At 35.7% G+C, this 27,665-nt stretch overlaps 3 protein-coding genes across 4 annotated transcripts in view; 1 reads left to right on the top strand and 2 right to left on the bottom strand.

The window, feature by feature from the left end:
- Positions 1–357: 357 nt before the first annotated feature.
- Positions 358–3,597, bottom strand: LOC135738652 (uncharacterized). The gene is made up of 7 exons (XM_065256721.2): positions 3,525–3,597; positions 2,198–2,253; positions 2,072–2,102; positions 1,531–1,965; positions 1,209–1,337; positions 926–1,119; positions 358–842 (listed from the first exon to the last, which is right to left on the bottom strand). Exons 1-7 carry the CDS (start codon positions 3,542–3,544, stop codon positions 748–750), a joined length of 960 nt encoding a protein of 319 aa, XP_065112793.1. The 5' UTR covers positions 3,545–3,597; the 3' UTR covers positions 358–747.
- A 2,755-nt stretch (positions 3,598–6,352) lies between these two features.
- Positions 6,353–10,094, top strand: fam228a (family with sequence similarity 228 member A). The gene is made up of 8 exons (XM_065256695.2): positions 6,353–6,471; positions 6,689–6,766; positions 6,870–6,996; positions 7,594–7,661; positions 7,888–7,968; positions 8,808–8,895; positions 9,462–9,606; positions 9,923–10,094. The coding sequence occupies exons 1-8, from the start codon at positions 6,382–6,384 to the stop codon at positions 10,092–10,094; spliced, it is 849 nt and encodes a 282-aa protein (XP_065112767.1). The 5' UTR covers positions 6,353–6,381.
- Positions 10,095–10,423: 329 nt separating this feature from the next.
- The window catches only part of itsn2a (intersectin 2a), a 68,313-nt gene continuing 51,071 nt past the window's right edge, over positions 10,424–27,665 (bottom strand). For both annotated transcript variants that reach the window (XM_065257071.1, XM_065257072.1), the window contains 21 exons: positions 27,148–27,266; positions 26,851–27,014; positions 25,897–25,969; positions 25,565–25,743; positions 24,466–24,521; positions 24,175–24,341; positions 22,853–22,886; positions 22,646–22,767; positions 20,916–21,012; positions 20,625–20,816; positions 17,163–17,284; positions 16,538–16,644; positions 15,732–15,915; positions 15,254–15,352; positions 14,378–14,545; positions 14,084–14,293; positions 13,855–13,976; positions 13,564–13,646; positions 13,399–13,482; positions 12,751–12,924; positions 10,424–12,572 (listed from right to left, as the gene is read on the bottom strand). In XM_065257071.1, coding sequence (XP_065113143.1) covers positions 12,415–12,572; positions 12,751–12,924; positions 13,399–13,482; positions 13,564–13,646; positions 13,855–13,976; positions 14,084–14,293; positions 14,378–14,545; positions 15,254–15,352; positions 15,732–15,915; positions 16,538–16,644; positions 17,163–17,284; positions 20,625–20,816; positions 20,916–21,012; positions 22,646–22,767; positions 22,853–22,886; positions 24,175–24,341; positions 24,466–24,521; positions 25,565–25,743; positions 25,897–25,969; positions 26,851–27,014; positions 27,148–27,266 — 2,714 coding nt within the window. In that variant the 3' untranslated portion in view covers positions 10,424–12,414. The remainder of the gene's footprint in view (positions 12,573–12,750; positions 12,925–13,398; positions 13,483–13,563; positions 13,647–13,854; positions 13,977–14,083; positions 14,294–14,377; positions 14,546–15,253; positions 15,353–15,731; positions 15,916–16,537; positions 16,645–17,162; positions 17,285–20,624; positions 20,817–20,915; positions 21,013–22,645; positions 22,768–22,852; positions 22,887–24,174; positions 24,342–24,465; positions 24,522–25,564; positions 25,744–25,896; positions 25,970–26,850; positions 27,015–27,147; positions 27,267–27,665) is intronic.

Here is a 27,665-nt window from a genome sequence, read left to right as displayed (position 1 = left end):
TGCAGATGCTGTAGCAGCACCTTCTGTTGATCAAACATACACCAAAATCCTACCCCGTCTTTCCCTTAATTTTATATGACTTCAAAACAGGATAGCATGTAATATGATAAAGAAGCAATGTTTTTGCATTTATTAGACACGCTTGCTACAGACTAGAGGGCTTGACCTTGACCGCTTTTATATTGCATGTATAGTTAATTTTCATCTGTACAGATCTTGTTTTGAACTATTTTTGAAATAAATAGAGGCAAGCCAGCTGAGCTTTGTATGATAGAAGTCATTTGGTTTGCTCTTCATTAGACAAAAACACTGTACAACACTAAGAATTTTTTTTATGTATTTATTTATTTTATTTCTATGTGCAATGTGAGGCTTTTAGGAGGATCTCTTGACAGAAATACAATATAATATACATAAGTACAGAATATTATCAAGACCCTACAAAATGAACTGTATTTTTATTACCTTAGAATGAGCCGTTTTAACCACGTGTCCCCTTACATGGAAGTCCTCATCATTTTTCTACATTAGCCTTAAACGGACAAACCGTTCAGTAGATTGTGTTTTGTTACTACGTTGTCTCAGATGATGACGTGTTTGTCCTATAGCAACTACCATACCTTCAGTATGCGTTTCGAAAATGAGTGTTGAGCTATGGACTGAGCCGTTGGTTGAATTTGACAAGCTCATTGCTATAGATGTTGCTAAAAATCCCACATTGCACTTTTAAGCTAGCTAGTTGGCCAACTAGTCTAGGTGTTCCTTTTTGTTAGGAGGACGGTCACAGGCAGGATTGAAAACCACAGTCCCACATTGACCCTCTTCGGAAATTCCGAATGGCGCTGTTAAAAGAGAAAGTCATATGTGAGAAAGTCACACACTAAATAAATAAAAATACCATAACAAAAAATATTGTGGGACTCACCATTTGGTATATTGACATAGCCAGCCACGAGAATCACAAAATCATCTTTAAAGTCAGCCTTGCCAGGGTTAAAATCTGCATATGTGGGCTTCAGATCATCATAGAGAACCCATCGATCAGAGAGGAATAACCCAACAATGACGTGGTCGAGTGATGATTTTTGTGTCATCAATAAAAACTGTAGTTCGAAGATCCTAATCAAAAAGTGATGGAAAGCATTGTAAATAACACACATCATAGACACAGTATGTTTTATATTTTATATTATATTTGTTGTTTCTACCTGTCATAGTCATCACAAACAGTCAGTGGTGGTGCTGTATCCAGCCGTCGGTCTACATCCACTATAATGGCTGCAGGATTGTAATCGTTCATACCTAAAGCACGCACGTCTCCAATGTGTTCAAATTTGCTTTTGTTGAAAACAGAAACACAGTGTTAAAAAAAATAGTTCTGCAAAGGTCACCAATAGGAATAAGCTTACAAGGAGACAATTTGTGATTTTTCCTGAACAAATTTAGAATACAGTGATTAAACCAAGAGTAATGAATTCATCTTTAAGGAAGTTAAATAGGTACTACTGTATAAACACAAGAGCAACTTACCTTAATGTTTTAATGAGGGTTTCTTGATGAATTGCTGTGATTATATCGTCCACATCAAAATGGTATGTGGCCAAAACAAGTTCATTAAATATGTTTAAATGGTCCTTTGGTTCACTCCTAGCATCTACTACAAACCATGGCACAATACTGAGGGAATCATTAGTTACAGTAACTTGAAATATGCGATTTTTAGCCAAATTAATTTGTGCGAACACCCAGCATGCTTTGGCCTCATTATACATTCTAGCATGTAAAAAAACCATAGCTGCTCTCAGTATTACACGACCGCTGAAAAGAGATCTTACTCCGTCAGTTTTTAAATATAAACGATATAAGGCCATGAGAAGTGAATCAGTGACACACATATTAATGAACTTGAATGGACCATATTGACCATCAGCTGACAAAGAGATAGCACCAGGCAACTCTTCTGAACTACAGTAGAAAGATTAAAGAATCTTAAGAAATTAAGCACCGCTAATAAGAGCCGATTATTAAAAATACAGTACAATTTAATTCTATTTAACTAGATTTTACTAACCTTAACCCATTCCTCTTCACCAAATTGTCAGCTGTTAGAAATGAGTCAAAACTTAATTTTCTGCTTTTAGATTTTAAACTGCAACTGCATTAATCTGCATTAAATAAGACTGATGTAATTCCATACCTTTTGTCAGGAGATATTGGTACCAATGTAATATAAAGAGATCCAAAAGGAGAGGCCTGAAACAACAAATTAAAGTAAGATATAGTTCAATTTAGCTAACATTTTGCACTCAAGTTATTTATCTCACACTGTAAATGTTACAATATTTACATTTTCATATGTCATGCAAAGTGCAGGCCTACTACATAGGGGAGAGCGGGGTAATTTGTCACACTTTTTACACTGTCTAACATTTACTGAGCACCATATATCACAATGGTATAAATCTCATACCAAAAAAAAAAAGAAGTATTGGGCACATATGTTGTATTCATTACATTTTCATATCTCATTAAAGAGTTGTAGACTGTTGCATGGAGAATGTTCACGCTCATCATTTTTTAAGATTCTTTTTAGTACAAACTTTCATTTTATTTACCGAGTAGTCAGTCTGTATGTGATAAAAATCAATAATCGCTGGCTGTGGTAGATACATAGCTGGCATGTTTATTCAGTTCATTGCAATATCAGCCATTAGCTGTCTTAGAAAGCCCTCGTCTGTAGCCAAATGTTGAAAACTACCTGGTCCTGATAGCAGTGGCAACTTTATTTATATAGCACAATTAAAACAACAACAACAAGTTGACCAATGTGCTTAACAATAGCATACAGAGAAATAGAAATAAGCATTACACAAAAGCACAACCTAAAATGTTCCATCAATTTGAAAACAAATCTTTTCAGTTGCATTTTAAAATCCTTTAAGGTAGCTGTACACAGGCGTAGAATAACAAGGGGACACAGGGGACATGCCCCCCCCCCCCCACACACACACACACACACTTTGAAATGAACTATCCCCCGCACTTTTCAACTCAGGTTTTGGCTAAAGGGGATACAGCTACGGACAAATCTCACAAGATGTTTCTTACTTAGATTTCAATTGGCTACAGATTTCCAATGTTTTGACTATTTGCTCGCTTTTGTCTGTTTGTGACTCCACAGCTCAGCTCAAGCACTTGTTTATGTTTTTTCCATTCATTGCAACGCTGCTGTTGCACAACCATCCATACACCGGCATTTTGCTCATTTTGACATATTCACTACGTCACTATTGATAGGTTAAAAGTTCATTACAGGTGAGAACACATTAACATCTTATAAACTGTAATGTCCAAAAATCTAAACTCTGTACCTACAGATAGTTTTAATACTAAAAGTAGTGCGTATTAGCTTAAAATGCTACATGACAGCAACAGCATTTCAACTCCTTCACAATTCACTTTACTCAAAATTCTTCACTATTTGATTATTTGAAATACAGATAAGAAATCTTTAATGATTTTACCTGTATATTTGCACCTCCATGGAAGTTGTTCGACTCCATTCCAGGTTTCGTGTATCCAGACATGCATGTACAGTATGTGTCGTGGAAGCTTCCTCTAAAAGTATACGTAACTTCCTGTCTACAGGCTGTTGACTAATACAAAAGTTCACAAGAAATTTTTTACGACTTTAAAACTGGGATTAAAGGTATTTAATAGATGATGTTTATAAAAGAACAGGTTGATAATCTACAGTATGTACAAATGTGTTTAAATTTACAGAATTGCTAATTTATAATTCTACCACATCATTTCTTTTCAGTACACTCAAAGATGCTTAAAGGTTGTTCACAGTAATGCCATAGAATCATTCAAAGGTTACTAGAAGAATCATTTCTATTAATTTCTATTAAATGTAATAAATTGGGATGCAGCAATGGTGATCGTGTATACCCTGAAGTGATTATTTGCAAAAACTACCAATACAGGGCTGCCCGGTGGCCCAGGGCCAGCATGAGAGACTCTCGGACCAGTAAACAGTATTATCACAGGCCCAATCAGCCCATAACCCTTCATCTGGTGAAACGTATGAATAAAGAGAATTTTAACCATCGAGAAACATATCAACACAGCATATAACACTGTTTTATTAATATTGGTTCATTATCTTCCTAACAAGAAGATGGTGACATTTTTTAAAGTTTACATTTAAAATTGCCAATTGACCCTTCGCTAAGCCACGGACGATGGTGGTTTAGCAACTGTAACTAGGCACGGGAGGTCTGTCAAGCTTTTGTGCAAAGAAAACATGTCGAAGCGTTGTGCGTATGGATTGTGTAAATCTGATATAAGGTATCCTACAAGTTTAGACGGGTGGTGGAACTTTTTACCTTCCAGAAACCTAAAACCCCAGGGGAGAAATGGTGAAAGTGGTAATCGAGTAAATCAAGCAATAAATGTCGACAGGATTAATAAAAACACTGTTTGCTTAATGTTAGCTGGCTAGTTGTTGTCCCATTTGAAGGCACATATTGCGCTCATAACAAAAACAGTATTGTGCCATTGACTTTAGACCAGGTTTTAGTAGGTCAATGGCGTAGTAGTCTATTTTGGTTGCCTCAAAATAGCAACATGGCAACAATGCACCTGATCACACCTCGTTTTTAGACCAGAACGCCCATGGGCTCAAAATTGGGTGCAAATGCATTTGCTATTTAAACAACGTGGCGCTAAACGTGAAAATGATAGTTGCAACGGGTTGAAACCAGCAAGAGACACTTGGGCTGCATTGCGCCGGGTGTATGATATGGCCCACTGGATTAAATTATTTTCTAATCAGTTGCATATTAAGTCATGGATATATCTCTCGAATGTATACTGCAGTCCCTTTTGCCAAAAATGTAATAGACTTGCCAGGTTCGAAAGCTTGACAGAGGTAGCAGCAACAAACAAATGATGAATAAAATGTATACAATTATATTTGACTTCTGAATTATTATTTTAAATATGTGACACTGAAATCTTTTTTTTTTTTTTGGTAAGGCCAGTAAAAATTTTGCAATGGCAAGTCAACTGCCAAGACAAAGAGCTGTTGGTTGCAATTCGCAAATTCACTACTATATGCCACAAAATTTACACACACCACCTTTGTTAAACGGATAGTTAACCAAAAATGTAAATTCTGTCATCATTTGTGGACTCTCATGTTGTTACAAACCTGTATAAATTTCTTCTTTTTTTTCTGATGAACACGAAGAAAGATATTTTGAGGAATGTTTGTAACCAAACCGATTATGAGCCCCATTCACTTCCATAGTATGAGAAAAGAATACTATGGAAGTGAATGGGGCTCATGATCCATTTGGTTACAAACATTCTCAAAATATCTTTCTTCGTGTTCATCAAACCAAAAAATAACAACAAAGGGGTGAGGGTGAGTAAATCACGACAGAATTTTTTTTTTTTTTGTGGACTATCCCTTTAATTTATTGCTGTGAGCCTCGAGACAAACTATATATTATTGGAAAGCTCTGTATTTTTCATATTTCATAATCCATTCTGCAATAATATGCTGCCATTCGTTCTATCCTTAACAGCGCGGAGAAATGAGGACGCATTTTGAGGCTTCATTCTAAGCATCCTTCGAATTGGGACGGCCTTACCAGCCTGAAGTCGCGCTGCTGTGACGCAATCGGTCTTAAAATACGTCCTTAGAAGGTCGCAGCCCCTGAATTGGGACACAGCTTATGAGAGACGTCTCCACAGCAACCAGAGGGCGCGCGCACCGGTAGTGTGTTCTGACTCCTCTCCGGCTCTGAACCATAGCGTCTGTCGGTCGTAACGGTTCTTCAGCGACGTGAGTATAGAAAATCTTTGAAATGTGTATTGATTCATGTTACAGCATAAAACACTTTCTGTGAATAGTAATGTATACAAACAAACACACTATTATGAGGGAGGTTTAGTAAAGGCATTGCATTGTTGTATATGTTGTTTGCTGATCAGTTGTTAAATTCCCTACATGAAATTATGAATCTGGTGTTTAAATTGTCCAACCAGACACAGTTTTTCAGCACTCAACTTCATACTTTATGCATGGACACATCTTTTTTGTTCTGCATATACGGCGTGGTGTCAGGGTGATCTCGGTTTAAAACCCTGGGGAATCAGATACACTTCAGGTTACAGACTCAATGTAGTCCAATGCAATCTGACCTGACCTGTGACGTTTTTTTAATAAATTGATCTCATACCTTGTGATGAAATATTTCTATATTATAAAAAATCTTCATTAAGTGATATGTATACAATGCTATTGCTATATTGCTCTTGTGCTGTTTTCTTCAAGCAGCTCTCAATTATTAAAGTTTTATTACAAGAATGAATCTCCGGTCAATGACTACAATGACACGCATGAGGACCAATGACATGGAACACACTTTCTCTGTCCACTCCAAAAAGCAACTAATGGTACAAACACACATGCCTGCTTTATATATTTATGTCTTTATCCAAAGCAACTGACAGTGCATTCATGTTATAAATTTGATCAGTATTGGTGCTCCCAAGGATCAAACCCACCTTTTGCTAACACAGTCCTCTACTAGTTAAGCTTTATGAACATGCAAATGCACAAATACACATTAAATACACAAATCTTGCAACTCATCTGTTTGTTCACCTGTAGGACCAATTACATTCTGAACAGAAAGAGGCTGATGCCATTACACAGCCACTGCTGGATACTGAGGCTGGATTTATTAAGGTAAGAGTGTGTTTGTGTGTGATATGCATATGCTGTGGCGTCATGTAATATATACGTTCAGTCAGGTGGTCACAGCTGACCTTGTTTCTGTGTGTCAGTGCAGAATCTGGAGCTCTACCTAAATCACATAGACACATCAGCCTTGAAGAAGCGTGAACTGCTCCATAAACGCTGGACAGAGTGTGTATGGCTGCCTGTACAAAGGAGTATCAAACAACACTTCACACAGCATGGCTACTAGGGATGGGCATTCGATTAAATTTTTTTAGTCGATCGTCGGGAGAATTAACGATCGACTATCGATTAATCATTAATATTTTTATCATAAAAAATAATTATTTAACTTTTATAATTAAAAAATGTTGAATACAAAAATACAGCGCGTTTTCCTCCATGAGACCTTTATTACAAGATCAACTTGTGGCAAACAGTTAAACTACATTTAGTTAGACAAACGGAACATATATGCGCTTGAATATGCGATGCTCTAAAGCAGCGGAACCTGCAGCTGCGAGCCTCATTCTTAAACAGAGACTTAATTTGTTCCAAAAAATCATGACCTCTTCATGATTATTTTTTTGAAATCAAAACGGAAGGTCAGAGATAACAAAGTATGGTGTCAAATATTGCACCCTGGCCTGGTGGTAAAATGTTGAATTGCTGCCACACAGTGAAATTCATTTAATTGCTTCAAGACCCACACTACGCTAGGCAACGCAACCTGCATTAGATTAAAAAAGTATTCGATTAATCAATAACAAATTAACGTCATCGACTAAATTCTTAACGATCAATTATCGATCATCGATTAATCATGCCCATCCCTAATGGCTACAATGAGACAAAAAACATGAGGAGCTTGTATACACACTACATCAACTACTGCAATGCTAAGGTATACATTTAACAGTCATTAGCATGTAACTGTAGCAATGCACTGTGTAAGCTATATGAGCACAATATAATAGTACTTCACTTTCTCTACTCAGAAGATTTCTTAATTTAGCTTCAGGATATGTTAAAATATAATTTAAATTGAAACAATTTTTGTTAACAGTTGAATCGATGTAAAACCATAATTATTCTGTTTAAAGCTTAAGAACTAAAACGTTTGATTTCAGGGTTTTGTGTTTTTAGATAGCTACGATCCTCTGGACTACAACCCATTCATGCACCATTTCAACAGACCACAGCATCACAAAGTGAGTTTTGTTCATCTACTCTTAAACTTCATAAATTCCAAGCTGCATTTATGCACCTTTACCTGAAATATATATATACCTGTATATTCAATTTAAGCAAGTACTTATCCCATTAATATGGAAGCCCATTTCCGTCATATAAGAAAAAAATCATGCTCTAATAAATCATAATTATAAGATGAAAAGTCAAAATTATGACTTTAAAAGTCTTAACTATGAGATAAAAGTCATAAATATTACTTTTTATCTCATAAATATGACTTTTTATCTTTTAAAGACTTTATCTCATAATTTTGACTTTTTATCTCATAATTTCGACTTTTAAAGTCATATTTATGACTTTTTATCTCATAATTTGGCCTTTTTATCTAATAATTTCGACTTTTAAAGTCATAATTTTGACTTTTAATCAAAATGAGATGTCTTCTGGGGCAAATTTATTTAAATCATAAAAATTTGTCTCATAATTATGATTTATCAGAGCATGATTTTTTTTCTTATGTGGCAGAAATGGGCTTCCATACTTTTCTTGTAAATGTGCATAAACAGTTACAAACCACATACTGTATCTGTCAATTCAGTTTCCCACAAAAACGTTTACACTTTCACAGTGTGGCTTTCAGCATTGTTTTAGTAGTTTTACTCTCAATGATGTCAGTGGGAAACATGTTTGGCAAGTCATTTTTTTTTTTTTTTTGATGACACTAATGGTGCAAAAATCACACATTGCAGCTTTAAAACACTACATTATTAAACTTAAATAGTTATGCAACAAAATGCATTAGGAATAAATCTGAAGCATTAACCTTATAATCAGCTTGTTCCTCTGTGTAATGTAGGTTTCTACCTCAGTTTTGCTGGATCCACTAAATCTTCAATCACGAGGCATGATTAAAGAAAAAATGGCAGTTCTTCGCTGCCAAACAGGTGTCAGTTAATTTTAAATAGTATTTCAGTTATTAATATGATTATTTCAGTATCATGTGTAAGCTATTAATCATGTCAAGCTTCTTGTACTAGTTTAAGGTTCTGAATGAATACAAATGGGTTTGATGAAAAACAAACTAAAATGCAATCCATTATTTTATGAAAATCTTGACATGTGCCTCCCTCTCTTCATGTATATGCAAGCAACACATTTCACTTCTCTTGTTTCAGTATATATAGTTATTATTTTAGAGTATGTGTCCTTAACATGTGTGCAGAGATAAACAAGCATGTCAAGACTTTCATAAAAAAAATATTTTATGTGACCCTGCAAAAACCCATCTAAAGTCTTTTTTTAAGATTTACTGTTTTTATTACATAACCTCATTCTACATAATGTAAAGAACACTCTGTGAAATATGTAAGGAATAATTGACGACGGGTCTTTGAATTATAAGAAAATAATGCATTGCACACCGAAGGTGGTAATGCCGCACAACGCGTTACATAAATAATGTTATATTATATATACTAACACATACTAACACTTTAACCTCTGTGACTAGGCCATGTACATCGTAGTCAGCGGGTGGATGAACTTCTCCACAGTTTTCCTGTATATCAACATAGACTAACACAGCCACAGGCCAAATTCTCCAGAAATACTGCATCAGAGCGAATTTGGAAGGACCGCAGTCTGTGTCAACCAAGGTCTTTACCATAGCTTCCATCTCTTTTTTGCGAATCATAAGCAGATAAGTCAAGCAAAGCCATAGTATATAGGCTATTAGAATAAAAACTGTATGACTGTTTGACCATTGGTGTATGCATATATGCATTTTAAAGTTTTTAATGTAACATGAGTTTCCCAAACTAGAATACGTTTACTTATTTACGTATTCTTCTTTTACCTAAACGTATTTCTCATTGCCACTCACTTGCATTTCACTGGTTTGTAAGGGACGTTTCTTTTCAAATAATATGTATTGGGTTTCTGTTAATAAGTTGTTCTGTTTGTGTTGTTCAGGAGGCGGGGAACTCCATGTTTGTCTATGGCAAAGACACAGCCCATCCAGCCTCAATGCTTGTCCTCTTATGGTTATAGACATCATGTACTTCCTTCAATGGAGATGTGCGAGTCTTTTTCTGAGAATGGTGCTTTTGTTGTGCCTAATTACTATTTAAAGTGCTGTAAATAATAGTGTATACAATGCATGTGGTGCTCACTAACAATACACATTATATGGTACAATATCTAGAAGCAGATCAGTATGAGCAGGTTACAGATATGACTACACATGTAGTTTGTACCCTGCTTACCTGAAGAAAATCAATGCAGAACAGAACACACCGACTTCCCAATCTGAAGGTTTTTTGGTGTATACTTACTAAATTTGAATAAATCTGAATATACGCAGTAGTAAAATGGTATCACTATTTTAAATTGTATCATTGTTTAATAAATGACATCAGTTTAAAAATAAATCTATTAAGGGGAAAGAAATAACAAAAAACTTTCAGAGTTTGTATTTATTTTTGTCTTTGGTGTAAATGAATAATTGAACCCTAATAGATAACATAGCAATGTAATCTTTTTGAAGTTATGGTTTAACACTAGAATGCTTTTAATGAACAAAAACATCTAATCAGACTTTTTAAATCTAGCAGCAACAATCCAAATGTACTGTAACAGGGCAACTTTGAGATCAAATCTGCTGTTAAAACCCAATGCCATTGTTTAAAGATTTTACCCAATATTACACTTTACGAGCATCTAGGAAGCTTCCCTAAATATGTACATTCAAGAAATGAATGCATATTGTACAGTATACAGTATAAAGTATTATATACTGGTCATTACAATATTTTGATTATATAAAAAAGTGTTTTAATATATTATACCTATCAAACATGCACTAATGTCTCCTTGTGCCACTGTAGAATAGTCCAATTCAGCTGAAAATCCACTATATATTCAGTGTTGGGTGTAACTAGTTACAAAGTAACTAGTTACTGTAATAATATTACTTTTTTCAGTAACTAGTAGTGTAAGGCATTACCCGTCTCAAAATGGTAATATTATTACAGTTTTCCTGAGCTAGTTACTTGAGTTACATTCGCCAGTAGCACCTTCATCACACAAGGCACAAAACACAGAGAACAAAAGGGAAGGGGAGGTGGGCGTGAATGGAACAGTGATTGGTCTAAGTTTGGCACGAGGTATCATTTACCATCACCGATTGGTCGACACCCGGCAGCCAGCAGCACAGAGCGGCAGCGGCACACTCAAAGACAGATCGGGAAAATGGAAGCGTCAACAACGGCAAGCTCTTTTTCAGAGGAAGGTTCCCAGCAACAGAAAGCTAGTTTCGACGGGTGGAGATTCAGTCATATTTTATTACGTTCAACGGATGGAAAATAACTTGACGGTGAAGTGCACACTCTTTAATGTTTCTCCGAACGCTGTGCCCCACGTCTGGTAGCGGGTAAGGAAGCCAGCATTTTCTTGGCCGTGGCTTGCCCAAATAAACATTCTTGTCCAGAAAAAAAATGTAACTAGTAATATAACTAGTAATATAACTAGTTACTTTCTCCAGGGAGTAATAAAGTAAAGTAAGGCATTACTATTTTTGAGAGTAATATGTAATACGTAATATATTACTTTTTTGAGTAACTAGCCCCAACACTGTAATATATTAGAAAATGTAATAAATAATTTATTATCTTTATCTTAAGATTCAAAGAGGTGCACAAATGCTTGGCTTAATGGCTTCTACTAACTACTAAATTGTAGAATCATAGATTTGAATTTTAATGTTTGGCATGTCCTGAGTACAGGCATCTGTAAATAAAATGTCAGTAAAAAATTAAAACAGTGGCATCTTTTTTCAACCAATGCACATGGATATTAGAGTTACAACCTGAGTCTTTCAGATCACAGTCAGTATCTATATATATATATGAAATGTTTAAAACCATAAGTTCATCATTTCATTGTCAGTGACTGGTCATTCAGAACACTATACATGTAATAACAGATCACTACAACTGTAATAACAGTGATATTCAATATTTTTATATCAAAGAATTAATTGGCTTTTCAAAGACTGAATCTAAGGCACATTTGATGGGGCAGAAAACATTAAAAGGAAACAGGTTTGGTGTAAGCCCTTTTCTACATCAAATAAATAACAAAAATGGTGATTCAACAATAATTAATCTTTCAACACAAAGATCTATTTTCTTTCTAAATTACCCATCACATGACATCATCAGCATCTACTGTATAATGATGAGATGGCACGGCCCATCATAATGTAAACATTTGTAAAGTGGTTCACCTTTTCTATAGTATATCAAGCTTACTATGAGCTGGCACTCTAATGTTTGGGAAAAAACTCCATTTGGAGTCTCAAGTTCAAAAAACAACCCACTTATGGTACACAGCTGTTCAACACAGAGTTAAGAAAAATAAACCTATAGATGTTTGTTGCTTAAGCTGAAACTAAATGGTGTGATTCAAATGAGAGGCGTTTGCTCAAAGAGCTGCAGGTCAAGTCGCACTTTGACCTCTCCGGTTGGAACCTCATGAAGCAGCAGACGTCGTACCAAAGGACCATTTCCATCTTGATCCTTCTTTATTGTTGCTACAGGAACTTCGGTACGACCCAGAAAATCTGTATTGAAAGCACAATATTGTATTACTTTTGTATAATGATTTATTTATTATCTATTTATAACAAACAATGATTTCAATAAGATTATGTTTATTTATCTCTATTCGTATATAAATATTAATATTATCACTATGCATCTTTGTCATCCTCCATGTGCAATGCCATTTAAAAAGCCCACCGTCTGGAGAGAACTGATCCCGCTCAAAAATAGTGAGGCAGAGGACGTCCTGGTACAGGTCTTTGATGAAAAAGTGACAGCTGAAGTTCCATTTGGGATTGAGTGTGTCGGACTGATGGCGGGAGGTGTAACACTGAGCACCCATAGTGAGCTCACAATACGGGTTACTCTTCCCTATATAACACACAGGCAATCCAAAGACACCAGTTAACAAACCTCAAATGGTAAGAAGTGAACTGGTTTATTACATAATCAGAAATTAAAGAAAATAGGTCTTTACCAAGACAGAGCCAAGCCAAATTAGTTGCATGAATCAATAGTTGCATAAATTTTGTTAGAATAAAATGTATGAATTATAATAAACTTGTGTGTTATATTAACATCACTACTTAATTACATATTAATAAGGACATTTAGTTCCTTAATATGTTGTCAGAAGATGTAATTTACCATGAAAGTCTTTAAATTAATTAGGAACAAATTTGTAGTATATTAGTGAACTCATCAAATCATTTATGGAGTACTTATATTAAAAGCATTCGTTTTTTACTAATAAAGGCAAAAATGCCCCTAAAATATCTTTACAAAGAAATGATTCATGAAGACTTTGGATGTGGTGTGTATACAGTATGTGAGTTCACTTCGAACCGTTTGGCTTGCAGGCCTTCAGCTCTGTTGCCTCCAGGACGGTCACAGACAGTCGCCCAATCCCACTGTTCTTCTGAGAGCGAGCTGAATAAAACACAAGGCTTTTATCAGTACAACTGCATTCAGGCATTAAACTAAATATTGAAACATTCACTGATTTCTAACCTTGGTAGGCCTTTTCTCTTTTGAGCTTCTCAGTCTCTATGAAGTGTTCAGATGCTGCTTTGATCTTCTGCACCCATGTAGTCCTAAATCAGAAAAGTGATCAGAAATGTTACTCACTAGTCATTCTAGTAAAACTTTAGTCAAAGAGATCCTAATTGTAACGTTAATGAGAACTTTAATCTTTCATTTTATTTTTTTATAGTACTTTTAAGAATGATGCTTATGTACCAGAGATACAGTATATCAGTAGAATGAAGAAAGCTGTTTTGCATGGTATCTCTGTTTGTGTACCTCTCGTTAATCGTGTCAGTCTTGAGTGTGTACACACGGTCGACATGTGAGATATGAAAGATTGGATCATCACTGGAAGGGTCTGAGGGCATTTTGACTAAGACCTCATTCAGAAACACTGGCTAAATGAAGAGAGAGAGAGGCTGATATAAAACAGTGATATTTTACAAACATCAATATTCAAACACAGTTAGATCTCTAGAGGCACCCATATTTACAATGGTCTTACCGTTTTATACATCTTGTACTGTGCACTGGAGTTGGGATTAAAGAGCTTGTCTGTCCCGGATGAGAACTGTTTGGAAGTGTATGTGAGGAGCAGGAAGTCACTAAACAGAAAGGCCCAGAGTTCTTTGCTGCTCTTGGTCTTGTGCAGTTTGCCGCTGTGCAGCAGTTTCCTCGGGCCCAGGCAGTTAGTTATGGAGTTAAAAACCAGGTGCTAAAACAAGAAAAAAGATAATTTTTCACATAAAAACTGATGTTTACATCTTAATGATATAGTTTTTTGACCAGTTGGTCTCACCTCAATGACTCCATCACACATCACATGATTCTGGATCCATTCCAGTCTGTCTGAATTCTCTTTCTCTCTCACACCTTCATTCACCTGTGAGCACAACTCCTCCGCCTTCTCTAATGCCATCTGCAGGTTTGCATGGTCTGCATGACCCACAGGGGTATTCTCCAGAATCTACATGACAAGATTTCAAAACTACAATTTAATTCAATTTAATAAAATGGGAAAACCCAGCTTAAGTCATTTTCTACATAAATTCATCCTACATAATGGTCTGTGATAATGTAACCCTTATATCTTGGCTTTAAATATTGCCTAGGTTCACGTCAAAGATTTAAATCAATATTTAGGACTTCTTGAATACAACTGCACCATTCTCCGCTTTAATATTCTTTAAATAAGGGATAATGTATAGGCAGTAGGTTGTTATTTCAGAAATAAGCCCCGACATAGTGATCAGGACCTGACGCGAAGCAGTTGTTATCTCGGAATAACATACCTTGGAATGTCGTGACTGGCCAATCAGAATCAAGCAGTGTAGAGTGCTGGTAATAATGACTATTATGCAACTCCACACATAAAATAATACATATTTTTATAATATTATCCCACAGCATAATAAAATATTTTATCTCAAAACTATATTTTATGTCCAATTGTTTACTTATGTGATAAGTCTTTCTTTACTGCAAAATATTCCTTAATAATGTTAATGTTTATCTGTGAGTGTGCAAATTGTTATCCCACCACGTTTTATTAAATGTTTTAATTAACTTCAATCAATTATAAATGTGCTCATATAAAATGTTTTTTTTTCAATTTCCTTGCTTTTATTCTCTGCCTGTTTGATTTTAGCTGAGATCTTTAAAAAGCTTCACATACATTCTTGATAAGAAGTGGGTAGCGTGTGATCCTCTGCATGGGTTTCAGAAGAAAGCTAGACAGTGGCATGCCTTTACATCTGTAATTACTGGCAATTTTCTATAAAGGAGATAAAAATCACAAAATCAACATACTATCCTTATCTACAGACTTAAAGTCATCTTCTGTAGCCCACAGGAGGGAAGTATCTACAGCACCCTCTTGTGGACAATTGTGGAAAATGTTAAATATGACTATAAAATGTTAAATATGATGCACTGAAATGTATTGTTATTACCCATATACTGCATTAGCCCAACATTATTAAAAATATATCATTTTGTTATTTCATTCTTTGATGGCATCTGCTTAATTTCTGGCTTTAAAAAAACGACCAATCACATGCTTTAAATTGGACACAGCCTTTGACATCAAAAACAAAAGGTACTGAAAGCATTTTCTCTGCAGTGGTCTTCAATGCTGTACATCATCTCCTCACCTTCAAGAAGAGTTTGAAGTCATGTGATTTGTCCGTTTTCTGTTGTAGCATGGCAGCGGCGTTGAGCTGGCAGCTGCAGAAGCGGATGTAGGCCTGCATATGAGAAAGCTCTGAGGACAAGATATCCCCCACCACCTGCACCGGCATCCGTTCACCTGACATCTTCTTACGGACACGCAAAGCTCTAATGCACACATAGATTAGTTCATATATTATATACAGTACTGTGCAAAAGTTTTAGGCCACCATCACCAGTTTTATTGTTTTAGCAAAGTTTTAATGCCCATCCATATTTATTTTTCACTCTTTTAAGATACAAACAGAAAATATAGGAAATATGTAAAAAAAAATGAAAAACAAAACAATTTTCAGAACTAAATGTCTTCTTCAGGCATCAGTCAGTATTTAGTTTGACCTGTCTTGGCACGAAACACATCTTGAGCTTTTTTGAAGAGACTGAAGTCCTGAAGTCATTCGATTAGAATTAGAATTAGTATTTAATTTCATTTAGGTTTAAGAGATCCTGCAGTTTCCTGCTATTGCTCAAGTGGAAGGGGAGTTTACCCTAAATACTTCACACTTTAGGTTATACTTTTATACTGTTTTAATACCACATACACATTTTCTGTATTTTCTGGTTGTATTCTAATAAAGAGACTGAGATAATTATACATGATCACTATAACATTTCAAAAACAACACATCTAATGGTAGCATGGTGGCTTAAGACTTTTGCACAGTACTGTATTTTATACATGTTGTGGTTGAACATTGCTCCAATGTAAGCTATTGCAGTGTTGACTCACTTTAAGAGTTTGGTGCTACACATGATCAGTTCCCGCCAGTTCACAAAAATCATGCTCATCTCAGCCTCCGTCAACCGCCCTGACTCCGCCATGGGTGTATAAAACACCTGAATATCGACACACACACACACACACACACACACACACACACACACACACACACACACACACACGCACATGCACAGCATTTCAGGAAAACTCGATTCTGATTGGTCGATTAACACATTTTGCTGTAAAACATTTGTGTATACACTGAAAAAATAATTTTTAATAAGTGGTTGCAATCAATTTATTTAAGCTACATTCAAACAAAAGTTTTTTGTTTTGTTTCGCTTTTCTAATTTTTTTTTTGTTTAAATGTAGCTTCAATAAATTGATTGCAACCACTTACCTTAAAAAATTGGGTAAATTGAAAGAATAATTTTTTTCAGTGTAATAAATGCATAACTGTATATCTGACTGTTCTTGTCCATGTTTCTCTTCCTATTCACACAGTACAACAGGTGATTGGTGTTGGATATTCGACAGTAATAAGTGAAATATTGTTCAGTTACCACCAATTATCTGACAAACACAAGAAGATATCTAAAAGAAGCAGTTCATCATTTCTCAAGTATTGCATTACCTCCAATGCAAGTTCAAGATCTTCCAGGTAGGTCTCCTCCGTCTGAATAAGCTCATGTATGTAGCCTTGCCGTTTTCTCTCCTCGGTAGACATGGACTCTAAACTGAGCAGATCAGCACACCCTATACACACAGCACAAACACACACACGTACACACAACCGCATGCATCCAGGTACAAACTCGCACTTATCAGTAACCACATCACCACAGGACCTCTCTATTAGAAAGTTTATTTCTGAAATTCTGATTCACATATACTTTCGATACAAAACAAGGTTATCACATTCAGAGCGAATGACTGTTAGGTGGCTGCATAGCTGATCAAGAATAAGGGCAACACATGTTGCTGGTCATCGGTACTTATAACTACAGTTACACACACAAAGGCAGACTAACAATCCTACGATCTACACTTGATTTGTGCTGATGGGCATCACTTGCTTGCGTAAGAGACTTAAAAGGGGGTCTTATCATTTAAAGGGGTCATATCGTGCATATATAGTTTTTACCCGTCTTTGAGTCATGTTGAGCTGTAAATTGGTTTTCGTGTCTATTTTTCTTCTTTTTCTTTTGAAATGAATTGTTTTTTAACTGCTGCAATGCCAAACAACCTCTGAGAAATTGCTTTTCAATTGTTGTTAAGATCTCAAATGATGAAAGATCTTGTTTAGGTCCTTTTAAAAATGATGGAGAGATGACACGCACAGCGAGGAGCAGTAGTAATGTAGCAAACTTTACACATTTTGCTTTTGTTGTTCGTACAGGTATGTATGAATGAATAAAAAATATCCTATGTCCTCCATATTGTGATATTACAATAAGACTCGACAACAAATAGATGCCACTGGCGTGTAAATATGAGTGGCTGTAATGGATATTTTTGGAGATCTGACATAAGAAATTGAAGGTTTTCTCAAGCAGTTTCTGTGTTCTGTTTGGTGTCTGTGGTCATGATATGGCCCCTTTAATTCATCTCAATTTCTTAAAAAAAAATACAAATTAAGTCTGGTATTGCAAGTGATCTTTGCAATATAAAACAAAAAGGGGAAAAAGGTAAAAAAGCCAGTGGGGTTAAACAGGTTATTAATGTAATTTAAACAAACTTAAACACAAAGGTGGTGTTTCTCAAACGCAAGGTTGCATCCAGTCCCTCTACAGGCTTCCAAAATAGAGTCCTCCTTAACATTAAAAGCTAGAATGAGAGAATCTAGTAAGTGTCCACTGCAACTTCATAACAGTTCTCATCCCCGTGGTCATGGCATGACCATTGAAAATAATGCAATGTATCACTACAAACTTTCCATTAATGCAGTACAGTGAATGAGAATCATGTATCAACCGTTTGTGTTTTTACAAAGAATTAAACATTGTGAATAATTTACAACAAAACAGAGGATAACATAAATGCCTTTGTCTCTAAAAACTTGTTTTTGCATTAAATGTCATAACAAAACTGGGCAAAGTAAGTGTCGACCTGATTCTTGCGATGTTTTTGGAATTTGTGCGTTGAATTGTGGGTGGTTCATGCATTCTTCAAAAGAGGCCGAATTAAGAACATGAAACAAAGTCTGTCTTCAAAGCATACTTCGAATTGAGATGTCCTTCACATGCATGATGATGTGGCAGCCGAGATATGTAGGACGCGTCCTTGCTTTTGAGAAACACTCATAGTAAAAGGGGAGAAGTCAAATCCAAACAAAGCAAGTCAGGCTGGAGTCTTGAGGCTGCCTTCTAACCCAGAGCAGTGTTCTGATTGGCCCAGAAAAAAGAGGAGGAGGAAGAGAGAGGGGCCAGAGCTATCATCCTACAATAAAACACAGATGAGGTGGAAAGAAAAAATGGCGAATAATGAAGAGATGGAAAGAGAGTATATATTAGTGAACAAGAAAAAAGAAAGACAGATAGAAAGAAAAAAGAAAGACAGAAAGAAAGCTGTATTGTCCCTTTAATTTTATAAGATGAAAAGGCTTCAGATTCAGTATTATATCAACACATTCAAATTGAATAAGCATTGTTTGTTTTTCCAGCATTAATATCTCAAATTGATTTGTCCATCAGTCCACACTGGGTATAAATAAATGCTGTTGTGTACATGTGTACAGTTGCATGTGATTGTGTGTGTGGCCACTAGTTTCCTTTAAAAACCATAGAGAAAATAAACTGCAAAAAATGAAACTTTCTTACTTAGTATTATTGTCTTGTTTTCAGTAGAAATATCTTTCTACTTCAAATATCTATATTTTTATTCTTGATGAGCAAAAGAAAAAATCTAGTTTTAAGACAAAAAAAATACAAAATGTAGGTAAATTTTTGCTTAAAACAAGCAAATGAATCTGCCAATGGGGTAAGAAAAAAAATTCAGATAAGATAACTTTTTTCTTAAACACTTACAGTAAAGGATTAGTCCATTTTCTTAAAAGAAAATCCAGATAATTTACTCACCACCTTGTCATTCAAAATGTTGAACTTTCTTTGTTCAGATGAGAAGAAATTGTTTTTTGAGGAAAACATTCCAGCATTTTTCTCATTTTAATGGACTTTAATGGACCCCAACACGAAACAGATTTAATGCAGTTTAAACTTGCAGTTTCAACGGAGTTTCAAGGGACTATAAACGATCCCATATGAGGCATAAGGGTCTTATCTAGCGAAACGTTGTCATTTTTGACAAGAAATATAAAAATATGCACTTTTACACCACAACTTCTCATCTATTTCTTGTGATGCGACAGAGCAACCTCACGTAATTGCGTAATTAGTATCATTCCACATACAACAACGTCGGAGCGGTCCTTTTTCTCCACACTCCAAACACTGGGGCGTAGTTTCGCATTCATCATCCGTGACCTCTTGACATGATGACGTATTGCATGAGGTCGCACTGGCACGTCACAGGACCGGAGATAGCCGAGAAGATGTGGTTTAAAAGTGCAAATTTTTTATTTTTCTTGTGAAAAATGACAATCGTTTTGCTAAATAAGACCCTTATGCCTCGTTTGGGATCATTTAGAGTCCTTTGAAACTCCGTTGAAACTGCAAGTTTAAACTGCATTAAATCTGTTAAGTGTTGGGGTCCATTAAAGTCCATCAAAATGAGAAAAATCCTGGAATGTTTTCCTCAAAAAACATAATTTCTTCTCTACTGAACAAAGAAAGACATCAACCTTTTTAATGACATGGTGGCGAGTAAATTATCTGGATTTATTTTAAGAAAATTGACTAATCCTTTAATTCAAGAAAAAATCTCCCATCCCATTGGCAAATATTTTTGCTTGTTTTAAGCACAAATTTACTTAATTTAAAAAATAATAATTTTGCTCATCAAGAAAATCCATCTTGATTTAAGTATTTTTTGATATTTCGACTGAAAACAAGACAAAAATACTAAGTAAAAAGTAATTTTTGCAATGTATTGTTTCTCCACTTTTGCTCTGCAAACCAACAACACATCACATACTCACATTGCTGGCTAGGATCACATTCGGTGGTCATCGTCACATAATTGGTTGGAAACAGTCCTGTGACTCCAGCGACCTCTCCTTTCCACCAGTCAGGATTGTCTTTGTTGAGAACGCTGATCAGTTGACCTTTCTGGAAGCTCATCTCATCATTATTGGCTGCTTTGTAGTCATACATTGCAATAACCTGACATACTTCAGGATGGATCAAGAGAAAGACATGAAAGAGATGAATGAGTACTGAATACTGTAGGAGTATGAATGATTAACAGAAGAATATGACATGTCTCTTACGTGGTTGAGAGGCAGGAGTTATTTTGCCGCTGTTGGCCTCCAGTAACCTGACATTAGAGGAGTGGAACCAGCCCTTTGTGCGTTTTTTACCCCGTGCCTATGGACGCACACAGAGAATCAATTATTAACCTTAACCCTTAAGTATTATAATTGAAGAGCTCTAATGCAAAACCCTCTAAGTGCGTCTGTTGTGTTTTTATCAGAATCTTAATGGATTTTGCCAACAAACCAGTATTTCTGGATGGCATGAGACTGGAATTAAGCAGATTTGTTGCAAAAATATTTGATGAATGTATAGTACGTGCCAAGAGCATTCGGTTAATATCACCTCATTTTTGACTGAGATGGTGTTTAGCGGCTTTTGCATCTGAGCTCCTCAATTGTTAGTACAACTTTAGTTTACTTTAAAATCAATGTTAATTGTTATTTGCAAACCATTTTACTGACATATTTCGGAGTGAGAAAGCTAAAAGGCCAAGGGCAGGACAAGAATTGATTTTTCCATTAAGAATCGATCAGTTTGTAAAAAGTGGACATAGCATAAAGTACATAAAGATAGCACTGAATTTTAATTTGCACAAACAATAATTATTTAATGCAAGAGACATCAGCTGAAAATTGAGTTTTAATTGAAGACACAAACACAATGTTAAGATTTGAAATAATATAATAATATATAATAGAGGGTTTTCACCGACGTCACGTTCTGGGCGGTAACCCCGATGCGCGGCCATGGTGGAGGCACTCGGTGTAAAGAACTGAACGGAGTACAATGGAATATTATGCGCTTTGGATACTTTAAGTGAATGTAGACATGTCTTAACAACAGAAAACGCATCCAAGATGCAAAGGCATATAGGGAAGGACTTGGACCACAAGAAAAGGCACGATATTTCGAGAAATTAAAATTTATAGGCGGTGCAGATCCCTACGAGCTCCCTCTTCTAGGATCCGTGACGACCCGGCGATTCTTCCTTCAGTTGCATATCCCGATATAAGTTAGTGAACTACCTAGTTTTCATGCAGAGCCCATATGTCAATGTAAGCTTTATTTATATAGCAAATTTAAAATAGCCAGTGTCCTACCAAAGTGCTTTACTGTAAAATAAGCACAGTAAAAAATAAAAGCAATAATTGTTTTTACCATTTACTATTAAAAATATAATTATCATTACAATAGAAAATTTGCTATGAGCAATTAAGCACACTGGCATTAAGGCATTGCAGCGCAAATTTTATTTGTGTTTAAGTACATTTTGTGCATACACTAAAGTACATATTTAATACTCTTTAAATAAAGCACAACAAGTAGAAGCATAATTGTTTTATACTTTATGTACTTCAATCATATTTCTAATACAATACTACTCTTTTTCCTGAGCTTTACCAACCACAAGCGTCGCTCCTCTGATAATTTCTTGCATTCCTTTCCCTGGTTTTTAATAACTTTTGGAAGTCGATAATAATCCAAATGTTTTCTCAATATGTACTGTTGGTACCATCTCAAACACGGCAATAATTAACTATTTTCCTTGACGACGTTCGGCATATACATCAGTGTCTGCTCTGTTGTAATGCGGAGTGCCTCCAATATGGCGTCTTCCGCTCTGATGACGCGCCGTGAAAACCCTCTATAATGATATGCAATATAATTTGGAATGATATGCACACATGCATTGTTTATAATTACAGTATTGCTTTGTCACATACACACATACACATACACTGACCTGTAGCTCACCCAGCCACCAGCTGTTTGAGTTCTTATGCAGCACTACAATCAGTTGACCCGGCGTAAGACTCAACTGCTCTGGTGTTGTGGCAGCATTGGCTGTTGTAACTTGAGCGATTTCTAAAGACCAGCATGAAATTAAAAACGTTTAAAAAGATTATTGATACATATTTCTATGTGGTGGTGCACTGCTTTTAAACCTCACCTGGCTTTTTACTAGTACCATCAGGTTTGGCAGTCTAAAAAAAGAAATACAGTAAGCACATAATGATTACGATACACACTTTAATAACCCTGAATGTGTTATTGTATTGTAATATACAGTATAATGTAAAAAAATGTATTACATTTATAGCGCTTACAACATTATTAAAGAAGCAAAAGGCCTTACATGAAAATTTATATTACCATTAAAGTTTTATAAAAAAAAAACATTTATTAGATGCACCAATATATCGGCCAATAATAGGTATTGGACGATAATAGCAATTTTTAACACTATTGACTGTCAGTCAATATATCCTGCCTATACTTTACTTGTAAATATTGTATGTATATATTAATATTTCTCTCACAAAATCACATGAATTACCCTCTGAAGAACTGTATTTATCCCGCTGGAGCCGTGTGGATTTCTTTTGCAAAGAATAGGAGCTGAATTCTATATTCATCTATTATGAAGAATGAAAAAGCTTTTCAAACATATCGGAATATGTGTCCATATGAAAAAGGATGGACATATGTAACTCAGATGGCTTGAGGGTAAGAAAAATCATGGGGTAATTATAATTTTGGGAAAACCATCCCTTTTTAAAACCACCAAACTATATATATATTTATAACCACGGTATCACTATTGGCAGATATTAGTCTGAATAACAGACTATCGTATTGGTGGGAAAATTTTATATTGGTGCATCTCTAGTTTTTATAGAGACAGAGCGCTGCGCGTCATAACCTGAAAACCACGCCCACTGGGTGGAAACAATCCATCCGTCTCTTTGTATTGCGAGAGGCTGCCTCCTTGTCATTTTTTCTGGCTTATAACAAAAAGCAGAATAATGCCCAAAAGCTGCTTTGTCTAAGAAAATAAAGAGGATACATGCATGGTTTCATAGCACTACTATTAGTAAAACTACACCCACTGGAGGGAAATGTATAGTCGGCGATACACTTTTGTGTCTTTAAACGCTTGTTTTTTGGGGTCGACAGCTTATAAAAAGGTATTTCTGTGTTTTTTAGCTTGTTAGCTGTATACCATGTCACACAGCAGCTTTTAGGCATTATTCTGTTATTTTGTTATAAGCCAGAAATGACAAGGAGGCAGCCTCATATAATACAAAGTCAATGGAGACGGTTGGATTGTTTCCCCCCCGTGGGCGTGGTTTTCAAATTAGCATAACTGCGCTCTGTTTCTATGATACTTTAATGATAATATTAATATTCATAATAAATAATGAAATTACGAGCAAAAAGAGAAAAAATAAAGAATAAACTAAAGGTTACTGGGCTTAGTTCAATGCGTACATCTTGCTCTTTGGGTTTGACGTAGTTCGAAGGAAAGAGACCATACTGATCTCCAATGCATCCTCTCCACCATTCCCCCTCCCTTTCTGTTACCAGGATAATATCCTCCACAGAGAACGTCAGGTCACCTGACTCCGGACTCTCATATGTGTACAGAGCCACATACTCTGATTAGATAAAAAACACAACAGCCACTAAAGCATCTGAAATGGCAGATCAATTTAATGTGACGTTTAAATAAAACACCATAACAAAACATTTGATTTCATAAAACATAATTATAGTCCTTACCCTCTAGCAAACCTGAATCTGACAGTTCAATCTCACCAACAGTAGAATACAACGGTCTAGAAAAAACACAAAGAATATGAGGTGTAGCTTTAGTAAGAAATATTGGTAACATTTTACAATAAGGTTGTGTTAGTAAACATTAGTGCATTAAATGCATTAACTAACATGAACAATAGTATTTCTCAGCCATTATAAATTCTTGTTGATGTAAGTTAATGTCAACACAGTTGGTAGCCTGGCTCCGCCCTCCTACGTGCTTCCGCTTAATTTTCATTTCCGTACGAGAGTCTGGTTGGACCAGGCTACACAGTTGGTGCATTAATTCATGTTTTACTTAATTTTTGTAAATGTATTATTAAATGTCGAAATTAACATGATCTAATATTAATAAATGCTGTAGAAGCAATGCAAAAGCCTTAAAGTGCATCTGCCATGTTTTCTTGTCAATTAGCATTTATTTATCAGGCTCTATTGCTTAGGTTCAGTCATTTCACTTTAACTGCATTAAAAAAAGGATATTAGTCACTAATTAAAATGCCTTTTTTTACAAATGCCACTTTGAAAATTTCATTGGAATTGAACAAATTTGTCTTTCTTTCAGTGCAAAATCCTTTAAGTACATGCAAAAATCTCTCTTCACTCTCCTTTCAGAAAAAAGGTAAAAGGTTTAAAAATTTGATCAATATACTAATATTTTCACTTAACCTACTTTAACCGGGTAAAAAAACTTTTGCACTTGGATATATGTGTGCTGTAAAAAATAGTTTTTCTGAATGGCCTGAGGCTGCGATTAAGTATTTAATGAAAATATAATACATGCCAAGAGCATTTGCTTAATATCATCTCATTTTTGACGGTGGTGGCATTTAGCAACTTTTGCATCTGAGCTCTTAATATGTACAACAGTCTTCCGTAGTGTTTTTATGTATAAATACTACACCTTTTTAACTATCATATGCTATTGTATATTGTACTGTTTATGAGTATCTCCAATGAAGACCCCCCCAGTCTAAGCTTAATGTGATTTGGCTTTTTGGAGGTTTGTCTGTTGAATAAATCCATGTTTGTGTGGTGAAGTGGGAGGCATCTTCATCCTTACTCAGTCTGTGTGTGATTGGTGGTAACCATGGAGACAAATGAGCTTGGGAACCAGCCCCGGTTCTCATTTAATTCTCCGTACCACCAGCTCTCCTGCTTTTCTAAAACCGTGATGATGTCATCTTTCGAGAAGCCCAGGTGACTGTCAGTCTTAGCACACCATTCGCACAGAGCAACAGCCTACAGCAACACAAACACACATAAACAAAGAAATGTACACACATTTAAACCCAACGGCATTGATGATAACTCTCCAATCAATAAAAATTATATATATGACTTATGCATGTATCGGTATGTGAGAGATGTGTGTGTTTTTTCATTAATGCCAACCTGTGAGTGTTGTGTGTTTGTAGACGCTGGTGTGTGTGTTGGTGTTGGTCCTTCCACATCTACTCGGGGAATTCTGAGAAATAATGGGTTTAAATCATTTGGTTATTGTTCAAAACAATACCAAACAGTAAAACAATAAAATGCAAGGTACTAACACAACCCTGAAACAAAAGCATGCTTGTCTGTAAAGCCTGACATAAACAAAACACCTCAATAACAGTCCATAAATCACACATACTGACTGTTTTTCGCTGAAATCTTAGACTCTTTTTAGACGTCTGTCACATTTAAGCACAGAAAAGGAGTGACACATGAAACACTTTGACCAAACAGAAATGATAGATGAAACACCTCTGACACTTCTCTCAGATACACTGACACATACTGCATCACCCCATTTTGCAATAAATAATGTGAATGTCACAAAAACATTCTGCAGTTCATATGAGTACTGCCCAAATGTGCAGTATATATAGCTTATGTGCCAGATATAAAATCCCACAATCCAATTGCAATGTGATGATGCTCAGCCCAAGCTCCGAACTGCACGGAGGAGGAAAAGAGCAGAGATAAAGAATATGGGAAGGATAAGGGATGGTGAAAAATTGTCACTGGGAAAGTAATGATAATTGACAGGACAGAATGTTTAGGGTCCTCCCAAACCTACATTTAAAACCTCTTTAGGGTGGAATCTTCTGCTAAATGAATAAAGTTGATAAAATGTAAACATTTATTTCTATGATGACGAATTAAGCACACCAACATTATTATGTTATGAGGTCATGAGACAATGTAGCTTACTTGTCTTTGGCACTGCAAACTATGCTCTGCTTCATATACTAAAAAAGTAGGCAGTGTGCAATATTCTTAGTAATAATAACCTGCACAATATTTAATAAAAGCTAGTGTTTATTCTTAACATAACGCAGGCAGTTTGTATTAAATGTGTATTACCCAGGGTAGTTAGCAGGGGGCGCTGTGGATTGCATAACAGTTGCTGTTTGTTCAGTCCAACTGTCTGTACAGCATCTCTCAGCATAACTCTCTGGAAACCACCCGCGGTTACCACGGTAACTCCCGTACAGCCAGCCGGTCTCCCGAACTGTTGCTTCATCTACCTATGGATCCGAACGAAACCATCATATTATGTGTTTGGTGAAAGTTGGTAGACACGCAATGCAGTCTTAATATAAAAAATCTAACGTATGACCTTGATCAGATTAACTAGAGGAACAGCTACACATACAGTACCTCAATCAAACAGTCTGCATCCAGTGAGAGCTCTTCAGTGTTACGTGCTTTGAATGGATAAAGGGCTCTATAGGTGGTGGGGGTAGTACACGTATCTTCAGTTTTAATCACTGGTAAACCTACAAAATGCACACATATCAAATCATTTTAAAATCATATAGCACAGGTATCAATGCTATAAGACATCATAGTCTGTCAAGCAAGCATACTTTAAACCTTTTAATAAAATCTTTATATTTTTTATTATATTAAATGGCTACAGGTCATTAATAACAAGTAAAGAGTGCAATTGTTGTCTGGCCAATCCTTTCATACCTTTCATTCCACACACAATAGCAGTTATTTATAACACAATGTAACGCATGGCAACCTGCAATTGTACTTTTGTGGATCTATCTCAACCATTACATTTACATTTTCTTAACCCAATGAAGTTCAACTGGATCAGTAGCATCAAATTATATTTCTAACTTAACTAAAAAAATGGATGTTAAAAGATGCAGGTCAGATATTGCATT

The sequence above is a fragment of the Paramisgurnus dabryanus genome, chromosome 12 (assembly GCF_030506205.2).
Source record: "Paramisgurnus dabryanus chromosome 12, PD_genome_1.1, whole genome shotgun sequence".
Lineage (NCBI taxonomy): Eukaryota > Metazoa > Chordata > Actinopteri > Cypriniformes > Cobitidae > Paramisgurnus > Paramisgurnus dabryanus.
Note: the sequence above shows the minus strand (reverse complement) of the source record. Positions and strands in the feature narration are given on the sequence as shown.

Coding starts and splice junctions, on each gene's coding strand:
- fam228a (XM_065256695.2), top strand. CDS start 6,382: ATGAATCTCCGGTCAATGACTACAATGACACGCATGAGGACCAATGAC. Junction 7,662..7,887: donor TCAACTACTGCAATGCTAAG/GTATACATTTAA, acceptor GTTTGATTTCAG/GGTTTTGTGTTTTTAGATAG. Junction 8,896..9,461: donor AGTTCTTCGCTGCCAAACAG/GTGTCAGTTAAT, acceptor CTCTGTGACTAG/GCCATGTACATCGTAGTCAG.
- LOC135738652 (XM_065256721.2), bottom strand. CDS start 3,544: ATGGAGGTGCAAATATACAG. Junction 2,254..3,524: donor ATGGAGGTGCAAATATACAG/GTAAAATCATTA, acceptor TTGTTGTTTCAG/GCCTCTCCTTTTGGATCTCT. Junction 1,966..2,071: donor GTGAAGAGGAATGGGTTAAG/GTTAGTAAAATC, acceptor TTTCTACTGTAG/TTCAGAAGAGTTGCCTGGTG.